The 27,390-nt window shown below is 44.1% G+C and overlaps 1 protein-coding gene across 1 annotated transcript in view; it reads left to right on the plus strand.

Annotated features, from left to right (window-relative positions):
* The window catches only part of LOC122935155, a 181,968-nt gene that overhangs the window by 102,793 nt on the left and 51,785 nt on the right, over positions 1 to 27,390 (plus strand). The window contains exon 7 of the mRNA XM_044290919.1: positions 15,959 to 16,250. Coding sequence (XP_044146854.1) covers positions 15,959 to 16,250 — 292 coding nt within the window. The remainder of the gene's footprint in view (positions 1 to 15,958; positions 16,251 to 27,390) is intronic.

A 27,390-nucleotide genomic window follows, 5' to 3' on the forward strand; every position in this document is an offset into this window, starting at 1 on the left:
TCGACCCTCCATCGGGCGCTCTGCCTCCAACCGCTTTACCGGCCATGCGCTCTCACTTCCGGCATCTGTGCTGCTCTCTCACTTCCGGCATCTGTGCCCTCCTGCCCCCATCTATGATGTATTCTCCCATGATTGTCCTCTGCCCCCATCAGTGTCCCTATTCCTCACCTGCTCCCCTGCTGCATGTGGTGGCGGTGGCTATGTTCCTAAGCCGTCGCCATCAGCAGCGAGTGTCAGCTTTATGCTATATCCCCTTAGAAGCCGAGGCAGCGGCATCCATGGGGTCAATAGAGGGAGGGGGCTCCCTCTGTCAACCATCCGTCTGCCGCGCTGCGATGGCAGTGCCGTATGGCTTCCATTGCAACCAGACGCTTTGCAAAGGCGTCCATTGATGCCATCTATCAGGAAACCTGATAGTACTATACTTTGCAATGCAAGAGCATTGCAAAGTACAGTACAGCCATCAGCCCCACTGGATCTTCAATATCCAAGTGGGACTTGATAAAAAATTGTGTCCCACAAAATGGTAGACATAAAACCGTCACCGCATCCCGCAAAAAATTAGCACCTACATAAAAAAAATCATTTAAAAAATAAAAATACTATAGCTCTTAGAACATGGAGACACTAAAACATCATTTTTTTGTTTCAAATATGCTATTATTCTGTTAACGTTAAATACATTTAAAAAAGTATACATATTAGGTATTGCCGCGTCCGTAACAACCAGCTGTATAAAAATATCACATGAACTAACCCCTCAGCTGAACACCGTAAAAAAATAAAAAATACAGTTTCAAAAAAAGCTATTTTTTTGTCACCTAGCAACACATAAAGTGCAACAGCAAGCGATAAAAAAGGCATATGCCCCCCAAAATAGTACTAATCAAACTGTCACCTCAATCTGCAAACAATGAGACCCTACCTAAGACAACAAATCAAAAATTAAAAAAGCTATGGCTCTCAGACTATGGAGACACTAAAACATCATTGTTTTTATTTAAAAAATGCTATTATTGTGTCAAACTTAAATAAATAAGAAAAAGTATACATATTATGTATTGCCACGTCCATAACGATCTGCTCTATAAAAATGTCACATGACCTAACCCCTCAGATGAACACTGTAAAAATAAATGAATAAAAATTGTTCCAAAACAACCAATTTTTTGGTCACCTTGTCCCATAAAGTGTAATCATTATTGATAAAAAAAATCATGTGTACCCAAAAATTATATAAATTAAAACATCATCTCTTCCTGCAAAAAACGAGCCCCCACACAAGACGATCGGCTGAAAATAAAAATAAAAATAAGGAGTTCAGAAAATGAAGACACAAAAACATATTTAAAAAAAAAAAATGCTTTATTGTGTAAAACTGAAACAAACAAAGTAGACATATTTGATATAATTGTGGCCGTAACTACTTGGTCTATAAAAATAGCACATGATCTACCCTGTCAGATGAATGTTGTAAAAAATCAAAAATCAAAACGGTGCCAAAACAGCCATTTTTTGTTTTTTTGTCTCACAAAAAAACTTAATATAGAGCAATTAAAAATCATATGTACCCCAAAATAGTACCAATAAAACTGGCACCTTATGCCCTATTTTCCAAAATGGGGACACTTTTTTTGGAGTTCCTACTGTAAGGGTGCATCAGGGGGGCTTCAAATGGGACATGGTGTCTAAAAACCAGTCCAGCAAAATCTGCCTTCCAAAAACCATATCACGCTCCTTTCCTTCTGCGCCCTGCCGTGTGCCCTTACATCAGTTTACGACCACATGTGGGGTGTTTCTGTAAACTGCAGAATCAGGGTAATAAATAATGAGTTTTGTTTGGCTGTTAACCCTCGATGTGTTAAAGAAAGAAATTGATTAAAATGGACAATTTGCCCAAAAAGTTAAATTTAGAAATTTCATCTGCGTTTTCCTTTAATTCTTGTGGCACACCTAAATGGTTAACAAAGTTTGTAAAATCAGTTTTGAGTAACTTTAGGGGTGTAGTTTCTGAAATGGGGTCATTTATGGGTGGTTTCTACTATGTAAGCCCCACAAAGTGATTTCAGAACTAAACTGGTCCTTAAAAAGTGGGAATTGCTTCTAAACTTCTAAGCCTTCTAACATCCTAATAAAAAATCATATATAGATATACTTGTTTGGCTCGAGCATCGCTATGCTCAGCACATGGTGGTACTCGGCCAAGTACTGCATGTGCTCGAGCGCCATGCTCGAGTCTCCTCCCCGCACGTTTTGCATCTGCTAAGCAGCTAATAAACATGCAGGTAAGTACTGCCATCACTGTAATTCCAGTAGCCATGATGGCTACTGGCATTACAGTGATTGGCTGGCGGTAACGTGTCATTGGGTGCTATATAGCACCCACTGAAGTGGGTTCAGCTCATTGCGAGTCAGGGAGAGCTGCGGTTTGGAAAGGACAGATAGTGTAGGAAGAAGGCAAGGATTAAGGGACGGGGAAGTGGCCGTGATGCTGATGGTGCACGCAGAGGCCGTGGCCCTGGGCGCGGTGAAACTGTGCCTGCTGCCAGTGCACAAGAAAAACAATCATCCAAGATACCTATCTTCATGTCCCAGTTTGCAGGGTTTACAGAACACCACTCTTGAAGTCAGCCCAGTGTGAGCAGGTGGTCGGTTGGATTGCAGCAGATAGTGCTTCCAGTCAGTTAAGCACTACCCTGTCTTCTACCAAGTCCAGTCTCAGTAGCCACGAGTCTCGTCCGCACAATCCTCACCCTGATCTTCCTTCCTCCCACCATTTACAGTCTGGCCAAACAAGTGATCCCACACTCGGATATTCCGAAGACCTCTTTTCATCGCCATTAATTGATTTAGCCCTCTCGCCAAGCACGCTTGAAGAGGGACCTGAGATCTTGTGCCCCGATTCCCAACCTCTTGAGCATGCAGAGTCACAAGAACATGACGCTGGGGAATGGCAATTAGTGTTTAATGAGGTGGATGATGATGAGACACAGTTGCCAATGAGGCTGAAGAGGAGGAGCAGGAGATGGTTGCTTCAGCTACAGAGGGTAGTACCCATGGAAGTTGAATTCCATCTGTTCTGCGTGGGTGGGCAGAAGAGGAGGAAGAGTATGAGGAGATTAGGAGTACCAACTCCGAAGTCTCACCTGTTGGTACTCTGGCACACATGGCTGACTTCATGTTAGGCTGCCTTTCCCGCGACCTGCTCGTTGTATGCATTTTAAACAACACGGATTACTGGTTGTTCACCCTTTTCGACCCCCGCTACAAAGAGAACTTCTCAACTCTCATTCCTCTGGTGTACAGGAAGAGCAAAATGGTGCAATACAAGAAGATACTTGTTGGAAAATTGCTCCAAAATTTTCCATCTGACAACGCTGGCGTACTTCCTTGGTCAACCGAGGAATGGAGACAAGGGGAACACACAGCAGTTCCAACAGAGGCACGACAACACTCTCCAAAGCCTGGGACAGTTTCATGACACCCTGCCAGCACCCTAACCCTGATGTGCGGCCTACTGCTACAAGGAGAGAAAATTTTTGGAAGATGGTGAAGGAGTACATAGCAGACCGTTTCATTATCCTAAATAATCCCTCAGTGCCTTACAACTACTGGGTGTCCAAGCTGGACACGTGGCACGAACTGGAGCTCTATGCTTTGGAGGTGCTGGCCTGCCCTGCCTCCAGCGTTTTGTCTAAGCGTGTATTTAGTGCTGCTGGTGGCATTATAACAAATAAGTGTATCCGCCTGTCAACTGAAAATGCTGACAGGTTGACTCATATAAAAATTAACAAGGCCTGGATTACCTGTGACTTCTCAACTCCACCAGATGAAAGCAGATGAACATAAAGGCACTTTAAATGTGTTGTTTATAATGTACTGAATATTCTGTATTACCATGCACCCCTTCCACCACAAAAAAGAGTATATGGTTGAATCTTCCTTTTCTCCTCCTCCTCCTTCTCTTCCATCATATCAACATGCTTATTTGTTGCATATAATGCCCTTGCATATATGCCCTCGCATATAATTTTTCACAGGGTCATCTCACCCACAGGCCCTCTCATAATTTTTTACAGGGTCAGCTCACCTGCAGGCCCTTTCATATAATTATTTACAGGGCTAGCTCACCCGCAGGCCCTCTCATATAATTTTTTACAGGGTCAGCTCACCCGCATGCCCTCAGCGAAAATCTTTTAGAGAGTCAGCTCACCAGTATGCCCTCATCTATAATGTTTTAGATAGTCAGCTCAGCAGAAGACCCTCACCCCTAATGTTTTTGAGGGTCACCAGCAGCCCATCAATCATACTTTTTCCATAGACGATGTCCGCTGCGGACAGTTAAATTATCCACGCCACATCTGCTGTGTAAAGTGTGTGGATATAAAAAAAAAATCTTTTAGAGGGTTAGCTCACCAGCAGGCCCGCACCTACAAGTCCAGTCTCACTATCCAAAAGTCTGGTCAACACAATCCTTACCCCCGGGGTTACGTAACTACTTAGCACGGAGGAGTATTGTTGTTTATCGTAATGAACCACACAAATCATCTCAATCCACCCGGTCACAACGGCTATGCACCACCACCCACAGAATCGAAAACGAGGTATCAATCTGTCAATCCTTTCCATGTCCGGACCGGGTGAGGTTTCCCGTGCGTAGTAAAATTAAGCCGCAGGCTCCACTCTTGGTGGTGCTCTTCCGTCAATTAGTTTAAGTTTCAGCTTTGCAACCATACTCCCCCCGGAACCCAAAGAGTTTGTTTTCCCAGAAAATGCTCAGCGGGTAATGAAAATAACGCCGCCGGATCGCCAGTGGGATAGTCTTCGAACCTCTGACTTTCATTGTTGATTAATAAAAACATTTGTGGCAACAAATGCTTTGGCGCTAGTCCAAGAATTTCACCTTTAGCGGTACAATATGGATGCCACCGGCCTTCCCTCTTAATCATGACCCCAGTTTCGAAAATCAACAATTTTTTTTGCTGAATTTGCACTTAAAGCTACTTTCACACCTGCGTTCGGTGTAGATCTGTCTTGAATCTGCACAGACGGGTCCGCGCCTATAATGCAAACGCCTGTATCCGTTCAGAACGGATCCGTTTGCATTATTCTTAAAAAAAAAGTGTGAGTCAAAACATTTTCAATCAGGACAGATCCGTTTGGCTCCGCATCGTCAGGCGGACACCAAAACGCAGCAAGCAGTGTTTTGGTGTCCGCCTCCATAGCGGAATGGAGGCGGAACGGAGCCAAACTGATGCATTCTGAATGGATCCTTATCCATTCAGAATGCATTGGAGCTGAACTGAACTGATCCGTTTTGGGCCACTTGTGAGAGCCCTGAAACGGATCTCACAAGTGGACCCAGAAATGCCAGTGTGAAAGTAGCCTTATATACAAGTAAATATACAGGAAAGAATGTTTCCTAACAATTTTTACTCTACAATCAATTTTATCTTTGGTTTTGTGCGTTTTATTGTCAGTCTGTAAAAGTGGCGTACTACTCGGACAACATCGCTCCCAGCAGCGACATGGGAGTTCAAGATGCATGCAGACATCCTCCCCATGCTGTTCCCAAACTGTTTCGGTGGTGTTTCCATCAATTTCTGAACTTTTCATATGAACCAGGCACCCTTCCCTCTTCAGAGCAAGGGGTACCTGGTTTAATGCTCGGGTTCTCCCACGATGTGTTCGGCCCAAGCACCCGAGCACTACGGTGCTCGATCAACACTAATCCCAACAAAGTAGACATATGGGGATTGTTAAGCAATACATATTTCTGAGGTATCACTTTCTGTATTAAAAGCAGAGAAATTGAAATTTAGAAAATTGGATGTTTTCATAATAAAGGTTAAATATATTGACTCAAATTTATGACTGTCATGAAGTAGAATGTGTCACGAGTAGTGATGATGGAGCACCAAAGTATTCGGGTGTTCGGGCTGAACACATTGCTATATTATTGAATAATGGAAGTCAATGGTAGACAACCAGGCACTAAGTGAAAGGGCTGCCAACAATTACAAGGAACCGCCACTCCAATAAGACCTTTGTTACACATAAAGGAGGGCATCATACACAGCCTTGCAAAATTATGATTGATGGCCTGCTGGTGACCCTCAAAAACATTTGGAGCAAGGGCCTGCTGATCTGACCATCTAAAACATTAGAGGCGAGGGCCTGCTGCCGCATTAGTGACTCTAGATAACCTCTGGGCGACTGCACGTCCCCGTGACGGCGACGATCCATTTGAATGTCTGCCCTATCAATTTTCGATGTTCTATTATGCGCCTACAATGGTGATCACGGGTAACTGGGAATCAGGGTTCCATGCCGGAGGAGGAGCTTGAAAAAGGGATACCACATACAAGGGAGGTCAATGGCTGAAATCTGATTGGGTGGAGCGGGTGGGTCAAGTTATTAAAGCAGAAACATGCAAGGAAGGCAGCAGGCGCGCGGCAATTAAGCACTCCCGACTTGGGGAGGTAGTGACGATAAATAACAATACAGGACTCTCAAGATGCCCTGTTATTGGAATGAGTAATAAAAAATTACAGGGAATGTCACTGCGGTATTTGGGATGAGGAAACGTTATATAGGAGAGGCACTGCTGCCGCTTTGTTGACTCTAGATAACTTCTGCCTGATCGCACATCCCTGTGACGTCCACGATCCATTTGGATATCTTCCTAATCAACTTTCAATGTTCTTTTATGCACCTAACATGGTGATCAATGCTAATGGGGAATCATTATTCGATTTCGGAGAGGGAGCGTGATAAACGGCTATGGATACTACTTCAAAGCAAGGCAGCATGAGTTGCGGGCCTGCATGTGAGCTGACCCTGTAAAATATTTAAGTCGCGGGCCTGCAGGTGAGCTGAACCTGTAAAAAATTTAAGTCACGGGCCTGCATGTATAACTGAGGTGGAACCGACAAACCCAACTTGAATTTGATGGCTGCATTAATCTGCAGGTGACGGTGATACAGCTCCACAGGTTGTTTCCATCTGCATCATTCTAAGCAATCTTTGGCCTTAGTCTTTTATCCAGACTCTGTCATTGTGCCACTATGTGGCCTCCTCGTGCTTCCATCTCCACACCATGTCACCTTGCCACTTATTTTAATCACCATGCTGTTGCTGATGCTGCTTAAAAGGCCTGAAACTGATCACCAGGCCTACAATTTGATTAAGGTTTTGGAATCGATAAACCCAACTTGCTTTTGTGGGCTGCATCAGTGGCATAACTAGAATTGACTGGGCCCCACAGCCAATTGTTGAATGGGGCTCCATCCTAGAGTAATTTTTTAGCGACCCCTTCCTTTCATGCCTCCCCTATTCTTGTGGCTAGTAAAGATCGCTCTCTCAGACCAGGGCTGGCAGCTGTCCCATCAGTTTTATACACTGTCTATACTGTCACTGTATATCATTTAATTGTGTAATACTGTTGAGGGGGCCCTGACCAAATCATTTAGTCCTTCTCCTCCTGGATGGGACCCTTCTGGGATAGGGCCCCAAAGCTGCAGCTTCTCCTGCTTCCCCTATAGCTACGGCCCTGGTCTGCATTAATCTGCAGGTGACCGTCATACATCTGTGATTGTTTCCATCTGCATCTTTCTAAACAATCTGTGGCCTCCGTCTTTTATCCAGACTCAGTCATTGTGCCACTATGTGGCCTCCTCGTGCTGCCATCTCCACACCATGTCACCCTGCCACTCATTTTTATCAACATGCTGCTGATGATTCTGCTTAAAAGGGCTTAAAGTGATCACAAGGCCCACAATCTAATTAAGGTTTTGCGCACAAAACCAAAGTAAAAAAAAATCTATTTTATAGGAAAAATTGATTGGAAACATTCTTTCCTGTATATTTACTGTAAAGTCCTGCCAAAAATTACAATGAAGAGGCATTCTGATACAACCTGTATATCACATAAAGGAGGGCCTCATTCACATTGAGTTGCGGCCCTGCAGGTGAGCTGACCCCGTGAAAGATTTTAGGTTTGGCTCTGCAGGTGAGCTGACCCTGTAAAAGATTTTAGGTTTGGGCCTGCAGGTGAGCTGACCCTGTAAAAGATTTGAGTTGCGGACCTGCAGGTGAGCTGACCAAGTAAAAGATTTTAGGTGCGGGCCTCCTAGTGAGCTGACCCTCTAAAACATTAGGGGCGGGGGCCTGCTGGTCAGCTGATGCTCTAAAACATTATATGCAAGGGCCTGCTGGTGAGCTGATGCTCTAAAACATTATATGCGAGGGCCTGCTGCTGGGCTGATCCCCTAAAACATTAGGGGCGAGGGCCTGCTGCTGAGCTGACCCTCTAAAACATTAGGGGTGAGGGCCTGCTGCTGAACTGACCCTCTAAAACATTAGGGGCAACGGCCTGCTGGTCAGCTGACCCTATAAAAAATTTTAGTTGAGGGCCTGCAGTTGAGCTGACCCTATTAAAAAAAAATTTGAGTGGAGGGAATATATACAATCTGGATGAGGAGGAGGAGAAAACAAAATTCAACCTTATACGCTCAGCTCTCCTCTAGTGGAGTTGAGAAGTCAGGGGCAATCCAGGCCTTGTTCATTTTTGCCACGGCAGCCACACAAAATCCAGGGAGCGCAGGTACAGCATACACGCCAAGCACACTCTGCTTCTAACCCCGTCCGGTGCCATTACAGCTTTCATCGGATCCAGGGATGCAAGTACCGACATGCTTGCTGAACCCACTATATACTTCTCCTGGAGCCAAAATGGCTACTGGTAGGTGCTATATAAGCAGACTCAGTTTTATACTGACTTTAAAACCAGCCGCCAGGGCAAATTAACTGGTCAGGTGTGCACGGCTGCATGGAGATCGCCACGCCTCCAATATATACTACAAAGAAAAAAAATTGATGGGTTTCAGCCCACACTACCTGTGTTAGGGACCACTCATGAGGCGACCTTGACGCGGTGAGTGGCTTATTACGCTTTGGCCAAAATGTACACCAATGCCTCATTTAACATCCAGCTTAAAGGCAGGGCAGAGTGCTGGTTTGCAGAGTGCGATTGCATTTGTGTTTTTACGTTTGTATCTGTATTTCGCCATAGCAATGAGCACCTGCATACAGGTAGTGCGGGCTGAAACCCATCACATTTTTTCCTTGTTCATTTTTATCTGAGTCAACCTATCAGCATTGCCAGTGGACAAGCGGATACGCTCATCTGTTATAATGCCACCAGCAGCACCAAATACACGCTCAGATAAAACACTTGCGGCAGGGCAGGCCAGCAACTCCAAGGCGTAGAGCGCAAGATCATGCCACGTGTCCAGCTTGGACACTCAGTAGTTGTAAGGCACTGAGGGATCATTTAGGATGCTGACACGGTCTGTTATGTACTCCTTCACCATCTTCCAAAACGTTTCCCTCCTTGTACCACTAGGCCGCGCTTCAGGGTGAGGTTGCAGGCGGAGTGTCATGAAAGTGTCCCATGCCTTGGAGAGTGTTGCCCTGTCTTTGTTGGAACTGCTGTGTGTTCCTCTTGTCTCCATTTCTCGGTTGCCTAAGGAAGTACAGACTCTGCCGCCAGAGTTGTCAGATGGGAAATTTTGGAGCAATTTTCTAACATCTTCTGGTATTGCACCATTTTGATCGTCCTCTACACCAGAGGAATGAGAGTTGAGAAGTTCTCTTTGTAGTGTGGGTTGAGAAGCATGAACACCCAGTAATCTGTGTTATCTAAAATGCGTATAACACGAGGGTCGCTGGAAAAGCAGCCTAACATGAAGTCAGCCATGTGTGCCAGAGTACCAACAGGCAAGACGTTGATATTGACATCAAAATGACTCTCTATCTCCTCCTCCTCCTCATCCTCTTCTGCCCATACATGCTGAACAGATGGAATTAAAGTTCCATGGGTACTACCCTCTGTAGCAGAGGCAACTGTCTCCAGCTCCTCCTTCTCCTCCTCTTCATGGTCCAATTCGTGCTGAGAAGACGAACTGAGGGTGGGCTGGCTATCACCCTGTTTAATGTCCTCCCCCATTTCCTCGTCTGCCACATTCAGAGCATTGCCCTAAATTGTGAGCAGCGATAGTTTGAGTAGACACATCAGTGGGATAGTTATGCTGATAATAGTGTTATCGCCACTAGCCATCTGTGTGGACTCATCAAAGTTTTTTAAAACCTCACAGAGGTCTGACATCAAAGCCCACTCCTCGCTTGTGAATAGTGGCAGTTGACTCAAATGGCGATGACCATGTTGCAGCTGGTATTCCACAACTGCCCTCTGCTGCTCACAAAGCCGGGGCAACATGTAGAATAACAATCGGTGAGCTGTAAGCCGTAAGCGCTGCTGCAGCGTTGACAGACCCGCTGAAGCTGTGGATGACTTGCCGAAATGAGCACACATGTGGCGCGCCTTCACTAATAGCTCTGGCAAATAAGGTAGGTCTTGATAAACCGCTGAACCACTAAGTTTAAGATGTGGGCTAGGCATGGGATGTGTGTCAGGTTGCCGAGCTCTAAAGCCGCCACAAAGTTACGGCCATTGTCAGACACAACCATGCATGGTTATAGGTTGAGCGGAGAGAGCCACAGCTCGGTCTGGTCCCTTATACGGTACCATGCCACAGCTCTGCGGCGGATCAACTTCAGCATGGCCTGTTGACGCCTACCCACAGCATTGCTACACTGCTTCTAGCTAGCAACTGATGGCTGACTGCTGCTGGAGGTGGAAGTAGAGGAGGAGGCAGCGGAGGAGGAGAAGTGGGGGTTGGAGCCAGTGATATAGCTTCTGGGTGTGTCATGGCCTGCTCAGACGGTGTGTGGAGGTCTGTCAGATTGGCAGCACGTGTCTAACCTTTTGTTTGTTTTGGAATCATGCTGGATGCGCCTTCCTTCAGGTGCTCTGGGTGGGGTCATTGGCTTAAATTGCCTTCAATCCCAGAGGGCAGTGCGGGTTATAGATTTCAGTCTGGCCTTGGATTCAAGGAAGGAAGGATTGTCTGTTCCAGCTCAGATAAGTTTGATTTCTGTTTGTGTTGTTTGCGGTCTAGGCTATTTGTGTGTCTTCCGCCCCTTCTCCCCTTTCACCATCTCAGGGATTCTAGGGTGTTTGCAGTCCAGGCACGAGGACACTTCATTCCTACCATCGAGGTCTGAATGTGGGCTTAGCAGCATAGGGAGAGAAGTCAGGGATGTCCTAGGAGGTGACCTGTCCCCAGTATCTAGCCTAGACACTTGTGTATTTGGTTGTCTGTGTATCTGAGATCCTGTCCGCCGTGGCAGGCAGAGACCCTGATGGACATAGGGCCTGCAATCCTGGGTGTGAATAGCACCTGTGCCATCCCAGAGTACAACTCACTCCCAGCCTTCACAACATTCAGCTAGTGTGCCGTCAGGGAAATGTAGCATCCCTGGCCCCCAACACTTGTCCATGTGTCCGTGGTTAAGTGGACTTTCCCATTAACTGCGTTGGTAAGGGCACAGGTGATAGTGGCAGCTGGGGACTGCGTACTGAGGGACGGCCACCAACATAAGGCTGCGGAAGGCCTCAGTGTCCACAAGCCTAAATGGCAACATTTCAAGGGCCAGACATTTCGAAATATGCGCATTTAGTGCTATAGCCTGTGGGTGGGTATTTGCACTTGCGTTCAAATGCCTTGGGTAATGACATTTGGACGCTGCACTGGGACAGGGAAGTGGACAAGGTCGCTGATGGTTCATGCAAAGGTCCAGGTGCAGGGCAAGGGGCACCCAGGCCTGCGCCTTTGACAGGGGATTGGCCAGCAGTGATTTTCTCAGGGGAAGAGGAGGCAGTGGTGTGACCTGTAGACCCAGATTGTGGACCCAGGCGTTCGACCCACTTGTTAGGGTGCTTGGATGCCATGTGGCGGATCATGCTGGTGGTGGTGAGGTTGCTAGTGTTCATGCCCCGGCTCATTTTGGTACGGCACAGGTTGCAAACTACCACTCTTTTGTCGTCTGTACTTTCCTCAAAAAAGCGCCATACTGTGGAACACCTACCCCTTGGCAAGGTAGATTTACGCATGTGGGTGCTCGGTGTAACTGTTGCGGGCCTGTTTGGTGTGGGTCGACTTCTCCCATTTGCACCCCCCCTGCCTCTTCCAGCCTGTTGCGATGCTGCGGATCCCTCCCCCTCTGTATTGCTGTCCTAGCTCGGCTTTTCACCTTCCCATGTTGGGTCAGTGACCTCATCGTCAACCACCTCCTCTTCCACTTCCTGACTCTGTTCATCCTCCTGACTTGACCTAACCACAACCTCAGTGATTGGTAACTGTGTCTCATCATCAACCACCTTGTGAATGAATGATTGCTGTTCACCACCGTCATCTTCTTGAGACTGTGAATGCTCAAGAGGTTAAGAATCAGGGCACAATATCTCAGGTCCCTCTTCAAGCGTGTTAGGCACGAGGGCCAAATGTAATAGTGGCGCTGGAAAGAGCTCCTCGGAATATCAGAGTGTGGGATCACTCGTTTGGCAAGCCGCTCCATGGTGGGAGGAAGGATGATTAGTGAAAGGATTCAGTTGACCAGACTCTTGGCTACAGAGACTGGACTTGGTGAAAGAGAGGGTGGTGCTTAACCGACTGGAAGCATTATCTTCAGCAATCCAACTGATCAACTGTTCGCATTGGTCCGACTTGGACAGTGTTGTCCTGCTGTCATCACCAGACATCTGAGAAGCTCTGACAGATGTTCTTCAGAACCTCCTGCTTGAGGTTCCTTTTGTTTTGCTTTCATTTTCTCATCTCGTTAGCCTCTCTCAGCTGTCATGTAGTTGCACTGATTGCATCCCTTTAAATCCCTTCCCATACTGCATCACTTTGCGGTTTATACAACTTCCTGGAGTGTGCTGATGCTAGAAGCTGTTACTACTGCATCCACAAGATAAGTCTGTTTTCTTTATTTCTGTTTGCCTGTGGGCTTGATCCTAGGTGACCCTGACTCCCTCCGTATCAAGTGTAGGGAGCCGGTGGTCGTGTCCCCTCACTATTATAGGGTGTTCATGTGCATACATTCGAGGAACGAGGATATGCAATTTTCTACCATTGAGATTTTTGCATAGGCTGAGCAGTAAGGGAGAGAGCTAAGGCTCTTACAGGGCTTACCCTCCTGTTCCTTAGTTTTGGATCAAGCCAGTCGGATCTAAGTTGGACATTACATTTTTCTGGTGCACTGGCAGCAGGCACAGTTTCATTGCACCCAGGGCCACGGCCTCTGCGTGCACCATCAGCATCACTCCCACTTCCCCGTCCCTTAGTGCTCGCCTTCTTCATATTAATGGTTTTGTCACTAGATGTGGCGCAGATTGTTTTACAGTCCGCTAAAGACACCGTTTTGTGATGCAGGACAGTATATGTCACAGAAACACACAGAATATGGACACTATATTAGGCCCCGATTATTGGAATCTGCAGTACAGACACAGTTTTCTGATGTAGTTTATATTTATAGTTATATTTTTCCCTATATCTGGGCCTGACAACCACACAAGGTGTTTAAGCACAGATCACACAATTCACAGATTACACCGTTGACAAAAATGATTGTTTTCACTAATATTCTTCCTATCTCTGCCCCTGACACACAGAAGGTATTGCTGCAGACACCTTCTATATAGCAAAATAATCACTATTTCAAAAAGTTATAAAAAAAAAAATTGGAGTCCAAATTTGCACAATTAAATTGTCTACCACCACACCCAATAGTCCTTAAAAGGACTTTTGGGTCTTCAAAACATTTTAAAATTGAATATATTGTGATCACAATCCCCCTACACTCTCTGTCTCTTCCTAAGCACAGCTCTCCCTGACTTGCAAGGAGCCGAACCCGCATCATCGGGGGCTATAAAGCACCTGATGATGCCTTCCGGCCAGCTAATCACTGTGATGCCAGCAGCCAACATGGCTACTGGCATTACATTGACGGCAGTACTTACCTGCACATTTATTGACTGCTTAGCAGCCGCGAAACGTGCGGGAAGGAGAGTCAAGCATGGCGCTCAAGCACATGTGCCAAACATAGCAATGTACCGCCATGTGCCGAGCATAGCAATGCTCGAGCCAAACAAGTATTCAGCCAAGCATGCTCGCTTATCACTATTGGTAATCACGATCAGATTTTGGTATTCTGTTCCAGCATACCAGCAGCATAACAGAATCAACAGATCCAGCATTTGCCAAACACTGATGACACCTTCAGTTTCCCATTCACAATAATGGGGTCATTTGAGATCCCACATGCAGCATTATTTTGCCCTTTGTTTTTTCCAGAATCTGCAACAGAGGCTTCTGCTGGAACCTCTGCAGCAGATGTGCACATACCCTAAGGGGTGCTATGGGTCACTCACAAGGGGGCCCAATTCAGATTTTTCCCATAGGGCCCAGTGATTTCTATGTACGCCCCTGGGTAAAATGTTTAAAGGATTCTTAAGGGACTAAATCCAGGAGTATGTGACTGTAAATAATATCGTTAGTGATAACCAGCATGGGTTTAAAAAGGACAGAAGTTGTCACACTAACCTGATTTGTGTTTATGAGGAGGTGAGCAGAAGCCTTGGCATAAGGGCAGCTGTGGATGTAGTGAGGTGAGCAGAAGCCTTGGTAGAGGGGCGGCTGTGGAGGTAGTGTTTCTGGATTTTGCAAAGACAGTTGATACTATCCCTCGTAGATATTTAATAGATAACATAAGGTCTATAAGCTTGGAAAGTATAGTTTCTGTCCAGAGAGTTGGGGTCGATGATTACTACTCTAAATGGTCCCAGGTTATAAGTGGTGACCCCAAGATTCAGTGCTGGGTCCTCTATTATTTAATTTATTTATTAATGATATCAAGGATGGGATTATGAGCACAATTTCTATTTTAGCAGATGACACCAAGCTATGTAGTTCTGTGCATTCTAAGGAAGATGTACGAAAACCACAAGCTGACTTTGACATCAACTTGGCAAATAAAGTTCAATGTGGTAATGTGATAATCTAAGTGCTTCATTTGTTCTAGGTGAAGTAACACGGGGAAAATCCCTTTTCAAGAAGAATTTGGGTGTACTTATAGATCGTAGATTAAATAAGAGCATACAATGCCAATCAGCTGCTTGTAAGGCTAGCAGGATATTGTCACGTATTAAGTGAGGCATGGACTCGCGGGACAGGGATGTAATATTACCACTTTTACCACTTTACAAAGCGTTGGTGCAGTCTGACCTGGAATATGCAGCTTAGTTCTGGGCACCAGTCCATAGAAAAGATGCCCTGGAGCTGCAAAAAGTACAGAGGAGAGCGACTAAATTGTTGAGGGGCCTGGAGGGTCTTAGGAAAGATTAAAATAATTAAATGTATTTAGTCTTGAGAAGAGATGTCTAAAGGGGTAACATTATTAACCTATTCAAATATATAAATGGGCCATACAAAAAAATATAGTGAAAAGCTGTTCCATGTAAAATGCCCTAAAAAGACAAGGGGGCACTGCCTGTGACTGGAGAGTCTCCAGAGAGGTCAAAGCTTCTTTACTGTAAGAACTGTGAATCTATGGAATAGTCTACCTCAAGACGTGGTCACAACATAACAGTGGGCAGTTTTATGAAGAACTTAGATAAATTCTTAACAGTAAATAACATTAATTCTTATAAAAATATGCAGAAATCTGGGTCTCACTCGCCTTTTTCTAAAATTTGCTTCCCCACTTATCCCTTGGTTGAACTTGATGGACTTATGCCTTTTTGCAACCATGTTAACTATGTAACTATGTAATAGTGTAATTTCTTCTGCAACAAGGTACCTCTAAATGTAATAATGTCTATCTGCTCCTGAAAGAGATGTTTCTAAATGTATCCTCACTGTTTGCATAGATCTATGTCTACAACTTTGTACGTAGAAATATGGAGCATGGAAATGAAAAAAAAATATTATCCATGGCTTTGGTATACAGACACATGGTTAATATACTGTAATCATGTTTATACATCTTGTAGAATATCTCTTCATTTAGCAAGACATCTCCTGGTCTTCATGTTCGCCATAGAAGAAATAAACAGAAGATCTGACCTCTTACCTAATATCACTCTGGGATACAAGATCTATGACTCCTGTGTGTTAGAACATAAAGCTGTACAGAGTGCACTGAGTATACTGTCAGGACGAGAAGAAGCCGTCCCCAACTACAGCTGTGATGAGAAGAACAACGTGGTGGCTTTTATTGGACACTTGATGTCTACCTCCAGTCTGTCCATAGCGGAGATAACTGGGATCTATGGCTATCCTCAGGTAAACAAAGGACAAACACTTGCAATATGCTTTTCTTATACAGTGGACTGAAGGTGAAGGGAAGGTTGTGAAACAAGGGAGTCAGTCACATCCTGGCAACACACAGGGAGAACATACAAACTCCATGCAGATGTTGCCCCTGGTTGGATTTGCTGCACAGTAACATTGTAACAGTATATTGCTGAAAAACATCTAAAAACAAATTATAAAATACTTATAATAGAGATGATAAAGCATGAAAATAAAACAGCTTAACTTAACTGCAAACATATACAGTTGCAAGAAAAAGTATGTGAACCCTTTGGAATGATGTGGATTTCTGCACAAATTGGTCATAAAATGTGATCTGATCCTTATCTAAGTCACAACAATAGACAATCACAGTCTGCTTAAACTAATAACACACGAAGAATTAAATGTTACCATGTTTATATTGAACACACCATGTAAACATTCACAGTGCAGGTGGAAAAAGTATGTGAACCCCTAGACTAATGACATCTCCAAGAGCTAATTGGAGTGAGGTGTCAGCCAACTGGAGTCCAATCAATGAGATGAGATTGGAGGTGTTGGTTACAGCTGCCCTGCCCTATAAAAAACACACACCAGTTCTGGGTTTGCATTTCACAAGAAGCATTGCCTGATGTGACTGATGCCTTGCACAAAAGAGCTCTCAGAAGACCTATAATTAAGAATTGTTGACTTGCATAAAGCTGGAAAGGGTTATAATAGTATCTCCAAAAGCCTTGCTGTTCATCAGTCCACGGTAAGACAAATTGTCTATAAATGGAGAAAGTTCAGCACTGCTGCTACTCTCCCTAGGATTGGCTGTCCTGTAAAGATGACTGCAAGAGCACAGCGCAGACTGCTCAATGAGGTGAAGAAGAATCCTAGAGTGTCATCTAAAGACTTACAAAAGTCTCTAGCATATGCTAACATCCCTGTTAGCGAATCTACGATATGTAAAACACTAAACAAGAATTGATTTCATGGGAGGATACCACAGAGGAAGCCACTGCTGTCCAAAAAAAACATTGCTGCACGTTTACAGTTTGCACAAGAGCACCTGGATGTTCCACAGCAGTACTGGCAAAATATTCTGTGGACAGATGAAACCAAAGTTGAAAAAGAGGCACAGCACACCAACATCAAAACCTCATCCCAACTGTGAAGTATGGTGGTGGGGGAATCATGGTTTGGGGCTGCTTTGCTGGGTCAGGGCCTGGACGGATTGTTATCATCGAAGGAAAAATGAATTCCCAAGTTTATCAAGACATTTTTCAGGAGAACTTAAGGCCATCTGTCCACCAGCTGAAGCTCAACAGAAGATGGGTGTAGCAACAAAACAACAACCCAAAACATAGAAGTAAATCAACAACAGAATGGCTTAAACAGAAGAGAATACGCCTTCTGGAGTGGCCCAGTCAGAGTCCTGACCTCAACCCGATTGAGATGCTGTGGCATGACTTCAAGAAAGCGATTCACACCAGAGATCCCAAGAATATTGCTGAACTGAAACAGTTCTGTAAAGAGGAATGGTGAAGAATTACTCCTGACCGTTGTGCACGTCTGATCTGCAACTACAGGAAACGTTTGGTTGAAGTTATTGCTGCCAAAGGAGATTCAACCAATTATTAAATCCAAGGGTTCACATACTTTTTCCGCCTGCACTGTGAATGTTTACATGGTGTGTTCAATAAAAACATGGTAACATTTAATTCTTTGTGTGTTATTAGTTTAAGCAGACTGTGATTGTCTATTGTTGTGACTTAGATGAAGATCAGATCACATTTTGTGACCAATTCGTGCAGAAATACATATAATTCCAAAGGGTTCACATACTTTTTCTTGCAACTGTATGTCATAAGTCAATCAAATACAACCACTGTGGGTTAACTTTGTTCACATGGCTTTTTTTTAGGCCAGTTTTAAAGATTTTTCATCTAGGAGAGAGCATAGCAGCCCAATGTTTCCTTAACCACTTCACGTCGCCATTTACCCTCTTCCTGACCTGGCCTAATTTTGCAAATCTGACATGTGTCACTTTATGTGGTAATAACTTTGGAACGCTTTTACTTATACAAACCATTCAGAGATTGTTTCCTTGTGACACATTGTACTTCATGTTAATGGTAAATTTGAGTCAATATGTTTGAAATGTATTTATAAAAAAAATCCCCAAATTAATGAAAATTTGAAAAAATACACTGTTTTCTAAATCTCAATCTCTCTGCTTTTAAGACAGATAGTGATTAGTGTTGGACGCCAATATTTGAATTACGAATTGTAATCGCGAATATCACCACTTTGAGAATTCACAAATATTCTAGATTTTATTTTTCATCTGAACCCATGATCCCTCCCTGCTTCTTGCTTGTGGGCCAATGAGAAGGCAGCAAAGTATTTGTCTTAGCTTAGCAACCAATAGGAAAGTTGCCAACCCCTTACTATATAAAAACATCCCCAGTAGCTTTTTTATGCAGTTCTGAAAAATACAGCATTGTCATTGCTCTGCTCTGTGCTTTGCATTAAATAGTTAGCTCATATATATAATACTTAGGCCTCATGCACACGACCGTGCTGTTTTTTGCGGTCCGCAAACCGCAGATCCGCAAAAAACGGAAGCGCATTGTAGGCATTGTAGAAATGCCTATTCTTGTCCGCAAAACGGACAAGAATAGGACATGCTATATTTTTTTTGTGGTGCCACAGAACGGTGCAATGGATCCAAGCCGCAAAAAACACTGCTCGGATGCAGACCACAAAAACGGTTGTGTGCATGAGGCCTTAGTGGGAGATAGTCAGTGTAGGTTAGATAGAGATACACTCACCTAAAGAATTATTAGGAACACCATACTAATACGGTGCTGGACACCCTTTTGCCTTCAGAACTGCCTTAATTCTACGTGGCATTGATTCAACAAGGTACTGATAGCATTCTTTAGAAATGTTGGGCCATATTGATAGGATAGCTTCTTGCAGTTGATGGAGATTTGAGGGATGCACATCCAGGGCACGAAGCTCCCGTTCCACCACATCCCAAAGATGCTCTATTGGGTTGAGATCTGGTGACTGTTGGGCCATTTTCGTACAGTCAACTCATTGTCATGTTCAAGAAACCAATTTGAAATGATTCGAGCTTTGTGACATGGTGCATTATCCTGCTGGAAGTAGCCATCAGAGGATGGGTACATGGTGGTCATGAAGGGATGGACATGGTCAGAAACAATGCTCAGGTAGCCTGTGGCATTTAAACGATGGCCAATTGGCACTAAGGGGCCTAAAGTGTGCCCAGAAAACATCCCCCACACCATTACACCACCACCACCAGCCTGCACAGTGGTAACAAGGCATGATGGTTACATGTTCTCATTCTGTTTACGCCAAATTCGGACTCTACCATTTGAATGTCTCAACAGAAATCGAGACTCATCAGACCAGGCAACATTTTTCCAGTCTTGAACAGTCCAATTTTGGTGAGCTCGTGCAAATTGTAGCCTCTTTTTCCTATTTGTAGTGGAGATGAGTGGTACCCTGTGGGGTCTTCTGCTGTTGTAGCCCATCCGCCTCAAGGTTGTGCGTGTTGTGGCTTCACAAATGCTTTGCTGCATACCTCGGTTGTAACGAGTGGTTATTTCAGTCAACGCTGCTCTTCTATCAGCTTGAATCAGTCGGCCCATTCTCCTCTGACCTCTAGCATCAACAAGGCATTTTCGCCCACAGGACTGCCGCATACTGGATGTTTTTCCCTTTTCACACCATTCTTTGTAAACCCTAGAAATGGTTGTGCGTGAAAATCCCAGTAACTGAGCAGATTGTGTAATATTCAGACCGGCCCGTCTGGCACCAACAACCATGCCACGCTCAAAACAGCTTAAATCACCTTTCTTTCCCATTCTGACATTCAGTTTGGAGATCAGGAGATTGTCTTGACCAAGACCACAACCCTACATGCATCAAAGCAACTGCCATGTGATTGGTTGACTAGATAATCGCATTAATGAGAAATAGAACAGGTGTTCCTAATAATTCTTTAGGTGAGTGTATATTGTAGCTGATAGGTTCCAGTGCAGGGTGTTAGGCAAGCATGCTCGGCTGAACACTAGTTCTGCCGAACACCGTGTGTGCTTGAGCCAGTGTATTTAAATATAATTTTGTATCTATTTCTGAAAAGTTTCTGCCAGGATTTGAACCACTTGTACATCAAGGACCTTATCCACTCAGCTATAAAGCTTAAAATTAACTGTCAGTAAAACCTCATAGTAGTTTCTGATATAGTGAGTATTCCTATTTAGCAGAAGACTTATTTTATATTTATGTGCAGGTAACATGTACCTCTATAGTGTAGTGGTTAACATCCTTATGTCTAATGTACAAGGTTGGGAGTTTGAATCCCGTTTATATATAAGTTTTTTATCATAATATATTTACATGTGATTGTGTATATATATATATATATATATATATAATTTTTTTCATTAACTATATAAATGTAATCTCTATTTCTGAAGTGTTTCTGCCAGGATTCAAACTCCCTACCTTGTACATTAGAGGCAAGGATGTTAACCACTACACTATAGAGCTACATGTTAACCTGCACAGAAATATAAAATAAGTCTTCTGCTGAATAGGAATACTCACTACATCAGAAACTACTATGAGGTTTTTCATACACAGTTTAGCATTCAGGATAAGATCCTTGCTTCTAATGTACAATGTTGGGAGTTGAAATCCCGGCAGAAAATTTTCATACATTAGATTTAAATACACTGGGGTGTCCCCAAGCACTGACTCCATATATGGATGTAGCTATATATGGCGTCAGAGCAGGGACTCCTAAGCCTAACTAGAGTCCCGACACCCTGCCCTCTTTAGAGCAGGGGGTGCCTGGGGTTCTCCCATTGACTTTCATTGTGTATAACACCCGAGCATCGCAAAGTGTTCTACACAAGCACTTTGGTGCTCGATCAACACTAGTGATAGGTTCTGATGTCCATACATGCTACAGATATAGTGCTGAGATGTAATTAATTCACAAAAATACTTAGTGCATCAATAAGTAATATGTAGTTGGGACTGCTAAAATGTGAAGTTGCACATATTGCGGCAAAATATGCGCATCATTAATTGCCGATTTTCAAGAATATAATCGAGAATTCGCAAATATATGACGAATATTCTCCTAAATATTGCAAATTTTAATATTGCCCCTGACGCTCATCACTAATAGTGATGCCTCATAAAATATTGATTGACATTCCCCATATATCTACTTTATGTGGGCATCATTTTGGTAATATAATTTTATATTTTTTAGCACGTTAGAAGGTTTACAATTTTTTAAGCAATTTTTTAAGAAAATTTCCAAAGTCAGTTCTGAAGTCACTTTGTGGGGCTTACATAGTGAAAACCCCCCTAAATCACCCCTTTGTAGAAACTACACCCCTCAAGTTACTGAAAACTGATTTTACTAACTTTGTTAACCCTTTAAATGTTCCACAAGAATTAAAGGAAAATGGAGATGAAATTTCAAAATTTTTGGCAGAGTTTCCATTTTAATCCATTTTTTTCTTTAACACATTGAGGGTTAACAGCCAAACAAAATGTTATATTTATTACCCTGATTCTGCGGTTTACAGAAACATCCCACATTTGGTTGTAAACTTATGTAAGGGCACACGGCAGGGCGCAGAAGAAAATGAGCATGATATGGTTTTTGGAAGGCAGATTTTGCTGAAATGGTTTTTAGACACCATGTCCCATTTGAAGCCCCCTGATGCACCCTTACAGTAGAAACTCCCAAAAAGTGACACCATTTTGGAAATTAGGGGATAAGATGCCAGTTTTATTGGTACTATTTTGGGGTACAAATGATTTTTAATTGCTCTATGTTGCGTTTTTTGTGAGGCAAGGTAACTAAAAAATTTCTGTTTTGGCACAGTTTTTATTTTTTACAATATTCATGTGGCAGGGTAGATCATATGCTATTTTTATAGAGCAGGTTGTTATGGACACGATGATATCAAATATGACTACTTTCTTTCTTTGTTTCAGTTTTACATAATAAAGCTTTTTTGAAAAAAATATGTTTTTGTGTCTCCATTTTCTGAACGCCATATTTTTTTTTTACATTTTCTTCCGATCGTCTTGCGCATGGGCTTGTTTTTTGCAGGAAGAGTTGACGATTTTATTGGTACCATTTTTTGTGAAAATATGATTTTTTATATGATCAATCATTATTACACTTTATGGGGCAAGTGTTATGCTGGACTGCATGCTGGCCCACGGATTGGTTCCCTTGACGCAACCGCAGTAGGGAGGATGTGACAGAAGTAGTACGTCCGGGCTCATCAAACACCTTGTGGAAGGTCTCTAGGAAGACCCGAAGATCCATTATGACTGGGTCGTTCCTTTCCCAAAGGGGATTGATTCCAGCTAGTGGTCACCAGGGTCCAGCTAGGGTGCATTGATTTATAAACCCCCGGTACTGCTTAGGGTCACCATTGAAACGTAAAGGAGCAGAGAGACAAGGTTGAGATCTGGGTACATAGGAAGAGGACGGAGCAGGAGCCAAATTAGCCTGGGCAGAGAAGCTTGATGACTCTGGTTTAGCAGATGTCAGGTCATTTAGACGCATATTCACCTTGCGTAGGTAGAACAATATTTGATCCTGATGCTCACGCTGCTGGGCCAACTCCTGGTGTAACTCAATGTTACTGGGCAGGTTTGGATCAGCGGGGTCCATGGCCTGAGCAAACTGTTATGCAAGTGAGTGTGGGCCCACTGCGCTACTGACTAGTTATACTCCGGAGGGGCGTAACTAAGCAGCTACCTGGTATTCACTAGAGCCCCTGATGGTGGGGATAGGCTTGGGCCGTAGGGTAGCTGCCAGGTTCCACTCCAGAATAGTCCCCAAGTCAGTGGCAGCTGACCAGGGGGGTCAGAGTGCTTGGTACTAGCACCAAGGGGACGTCCGAGGCCTGGAGGTAAGGGTTAGGACAGGCGGCAATCAAGCAAAGTCAGCAAACAAGATCCGAGGTAAGGGGCAGGCAGCAAACAGGCAAAGTTCATAAACGAAGTCCGAGGTCAGAGGCAGGCAGCAAAAAGCAAAGTCCAGGAGTACAATAGCAGGATTTGGTACACAGGAAGGCAGACAAGATAAACATCTTTGCACAGGGACTAGACAAGCTAGACACTGAGGTTGCTCAGTAGGAAGTGCCTTTAAATACCTGCTGCAATCCGCCCATTGGCTGCTGAGACAAAGGGCGTGTATGTGTTGCCACATAGGAAAGAGAGACACACCCACACAAGCTTCAGCAGCAGTGCAAGTTTCCAGCAGCAAGGAAACATGGCATGGATCACATGTAGGAGAGTTAAGTTAGTTGATGCCCGTGTTTGTCAGCTGGGTGGCAGGAGGGAAAAGAGGGAGCCCAGCGCCCGTGCCTGCTGATAGGGGCAGCGGCGCCAACACAGGCCACTGGGCTAACAGCAAGGTGACCAAATAATTTGTTGTTTTAGCACAGTTTTTATAAATTTATTTTTACAAAGTCCACCTGAGGAGTTAGGTCATGGGATATTTTTATAGAGCAGATCATTATGGACGTGGAGATGCATAACATGTACACTTTTTGCTATGTATTTAAGTTTTACACAATAATAGCATTTTTGAAACAAAAAAATTGTTTTGTGTCTCTATAGTCTGAGAGCCATAGCTTTTTTATTTTTTGACCGATTGTCTTAGTTAGGGTCTCATTTTATGTGGGATGAGATGGCAGTTTGATTAGTATAATTTTGTGGGGCATAAGCTTTTTTGATCGCTTGGTGTTGCACATTATGTGATATTAGGTGACAAAAAATTGCTTTTTTGGCATTGTTTTTATTTTTTTATTTTTACGGTGTTCACCTGAGGTGTTAGGTCATGTGATACTTTTATAGAGCTGGTCATTATGGATGCGGTAATACCTAATATGTATACTTTTTTTATTTATTTCACTTTAACACAATAATAGTATTTAAAAAAAATATATATATATATTTTAATATCTCAAAGGTGGATCATGAGATATATTTATAGAGCCGGCCGTCACGGATACGGCAATACCAAATATGTCTATTTTATTAATTTTTTTCTATTTGGAAAAAAAAAAAAACTTATTTGGGGATTATTATTTTTTTTACATGTGAAACCTTTTTTTATTATTTTTTTTAACAATTTATTTATTTTACTTTTTATTTTACACTTGCATCCCCCATAACGTCATACAAGACCTCTGGGGGGAATTTAATTTCACATTTTTATTTTTCCCCCTACTATTGATTTCCCCTATAACCCCTCAGAGAGGCTGTACAGCACAAAAGAGCGATGTACAGCCTCAGTGCAGGGCTGATCAAGGTCAGTGGAAAACCCAACAGCTCCTACATTCTCCCGACCCCGGCAGCCACATGACCACCAGGATGGGACAGAAAGCGCATAGCGCTTTCTGCTCTGTATACTAGAAGGCCTTCTCTCTGGGATGCCCAGCTGTCAATGACAGTTGTCCCCCTGCACATCTGCTGCACGCTCAGAAACTTCCATTCAGAGATAGAGAACCACTGACCGGACGTTTATAGTCAACAGACAGACGTGAGGTGGTTAAAGTGTACAGTACAGATACTGCATTTTTGGGGTTGCTGTTGTCTTTTGTTTTTTTAATCTGATGATGTGTGAAGGAGACTAGAGATGAGCAAATTTTTCAAAAATTCGATTGGCCGGTCCGCCAAATAGTTTTGAAAAAAATCGGTTCAATCTGAATTTATTTGCGGCGAATCACGTTAAAAAACGTCTATTTCCTAGCTGCAGAGAGCCTTTATAATGGTGTAGAATACTGTGCCTTGCAGTAACACGCATAGGGAGTCTGCTGTGGTAGTTAAATAATACTGTGAGTCCATATAACATGCAGATGACAGGCGTCGCTCTTAGAATCACTGCACACTTCACTTATTTGGACAGTCACAGGACCAAGACTGACCAAATAACTCAAGTGTGAACTCAGCCTTACAGATCAATGTTAGCGCCAAGAAGAAGCACACTACTTTTAAACCATCATCAGCTGATTCCACATAGATGTCTACAGAACCTGTTCTATTAAACACTAATACAAGTAGAGCCCCCCGACAGAGTGCAGAGGGTGTCAGCAGTAAGTTTGTGTTGATGTCACTGATTATTTTGCACTTCCTCTGATCCGTCAGAACAATAACCCCCAAAAAACTGATCTATGACATAGTGGTGAGGTGAAAGCAGCATGAGGAGGCCACAGAGTGGCAAGGTGACATACTATGGTTTGGAGGTGTCAGCAGCATCAGGAGGCCCCAGAGTGGCAAAGTAAGATAGTGTGGAGGTGGGTGGCAATACGAGTACCAGCTGAAGATGGTAGGGGAAAGAAGGAACACTTGGCATCAGATGTGTGGCATCAGGCGGATGGCAGCATCAGAATAGTAGCTGAGGCAGGTAGCCAGAAGAAACCGGTCTCTTTTGTCTAAGTGTTGGTGTGGCACCATGGATGATTTAGTCTGATGCATCAGGAATTGGTGGGTGGAAATCCTGGCTTATCCACACCTGATTCATCTTAACAAAGGTTAGTCTCTCCACATTTTAAGTCGACAGGCTAGTTCTTCTTGGGGTAACTATGGCCCCCGCCGCATTAAACACCCACTCTGATGTCACACTACTGACAAGGCAGAACAGCTTTTCAAGGGCAAACTCTGCTAGTTGCGGCCACAAATTCAATTTGGCTGCTCATCAGTGACTTTAGACTCATGTTGCTGCTGATGGAGCTGGAACTGCTCCTACCCACCCACCCTGCCACTGCAGCCGTGGCAGAGGAACGTGAGTGTAGAGGGCTCCCCACGTCAGACCAGCAAGAGGGTGGACGATGGCGCAGATAGGCAGCGGCCAACTGACTACATAAGATGTCTCTATAGTACTTTAGTTTGTCCTCCCTCTCAGCGGGTGTAAAAAAAGGCCCCCATTTTGGACCAGTAGTGAGGGTCCAGCAAGGTGGAGAGCCATTTCTGTTGAATGCTGACAATTCGACTGTCACTATGCAAGCAAGTGAGCATGCATCAGGCCATTTGTGCAAGTGACTCGGAGGGACTCCCTGCCTCCATCTCCACTGCATACTGCCACTATGTGTCTGGGTCCTCTGCCTTGTCTTCCTCATCACAATTTAGCTCTTCTGGCTGGTCCTGCTCCTCCTCTCCTGTCACCTGTGTGTAGAAACCACCCATTTTGCTACACATTGCTGGTGCTCCAATGTCTTCCTCCTCCTCCAGTTCAGCCCCCACAGGGCTTATGTGGCTGTGAGATCTAGGCGCCACATCTCAAGTCCCCTGACCAGCCAGATTTACCAGCATTTGTTCCAGGACATGAAGCACTGGAATGATGTTGTTCATGCCGTAGTCCTGGCGACTGACAAATAACATGGCCTCCTCAAAGGGCCTGAGCAAACGGCAGGTGTCACGCATAAGTTGCCACTGGCTGACATCGAAATTACACAGAGGAGTACTCCTGTCCGCTTGGATTATCAACCAATTGTTTATGTTGTTTCTCTGTTCGTATAGTCGCTCCAACATATGGAGGGTGGATTCCAACAGGTGGAAACATTGCAAATCGACCTATGTTGGGGGATGCTGTTCTGCCGCTGCAGCTCAAGGAGGATGTGCTTTGCGGTGTACGAGTGGCTGAAGTGCATGCAAAGTATCCTGACCATTTTTAGGATGTCTTGCAGATGGGTGGTAGACTTCAGGAACCGCATCGCAACCAGATTAAACACGTGTGCCATTCAGGGCGCATGACTCAGCCCTCTTTGACGCAGCGCAGACACCATGTTCTTCCCATTGTCGGTCACTATGATCACGATTTTCAGTTGTTGAGGAGAAAGCCAGGATTAAATTTCTTGATCAAGGACACAGAGAAGTTTCTCCCCTGTGTGACTTTATTCTCCCAGGGAAATGAGGTGCAGAATAGCGTGACATCACCATGCCCTGCACATGTGGTATGCTGGAGGGGCACAGTAAATTGTCCCTGCAGTAGAGGCTGTGGACACGGTGGAGGATGAGGAGGCAGAGGCGGACATTGTCACAGGACCCACGGCGTGACAAT

This window comes from Bufo gargarizans, chromosome 4, assembly GCF_014858855.1.
Source record: "Bufo gargarizans isolate SCDJY-AF-19 chromosome 4, ASM1485885v1, whole genome shotgun sequence".
Lineage (NCBI taxonomy): Eukaryota > Metazoa > Chordata > Amphibia > Anura > Bufonidae > Bufo > Bufo gargarizans.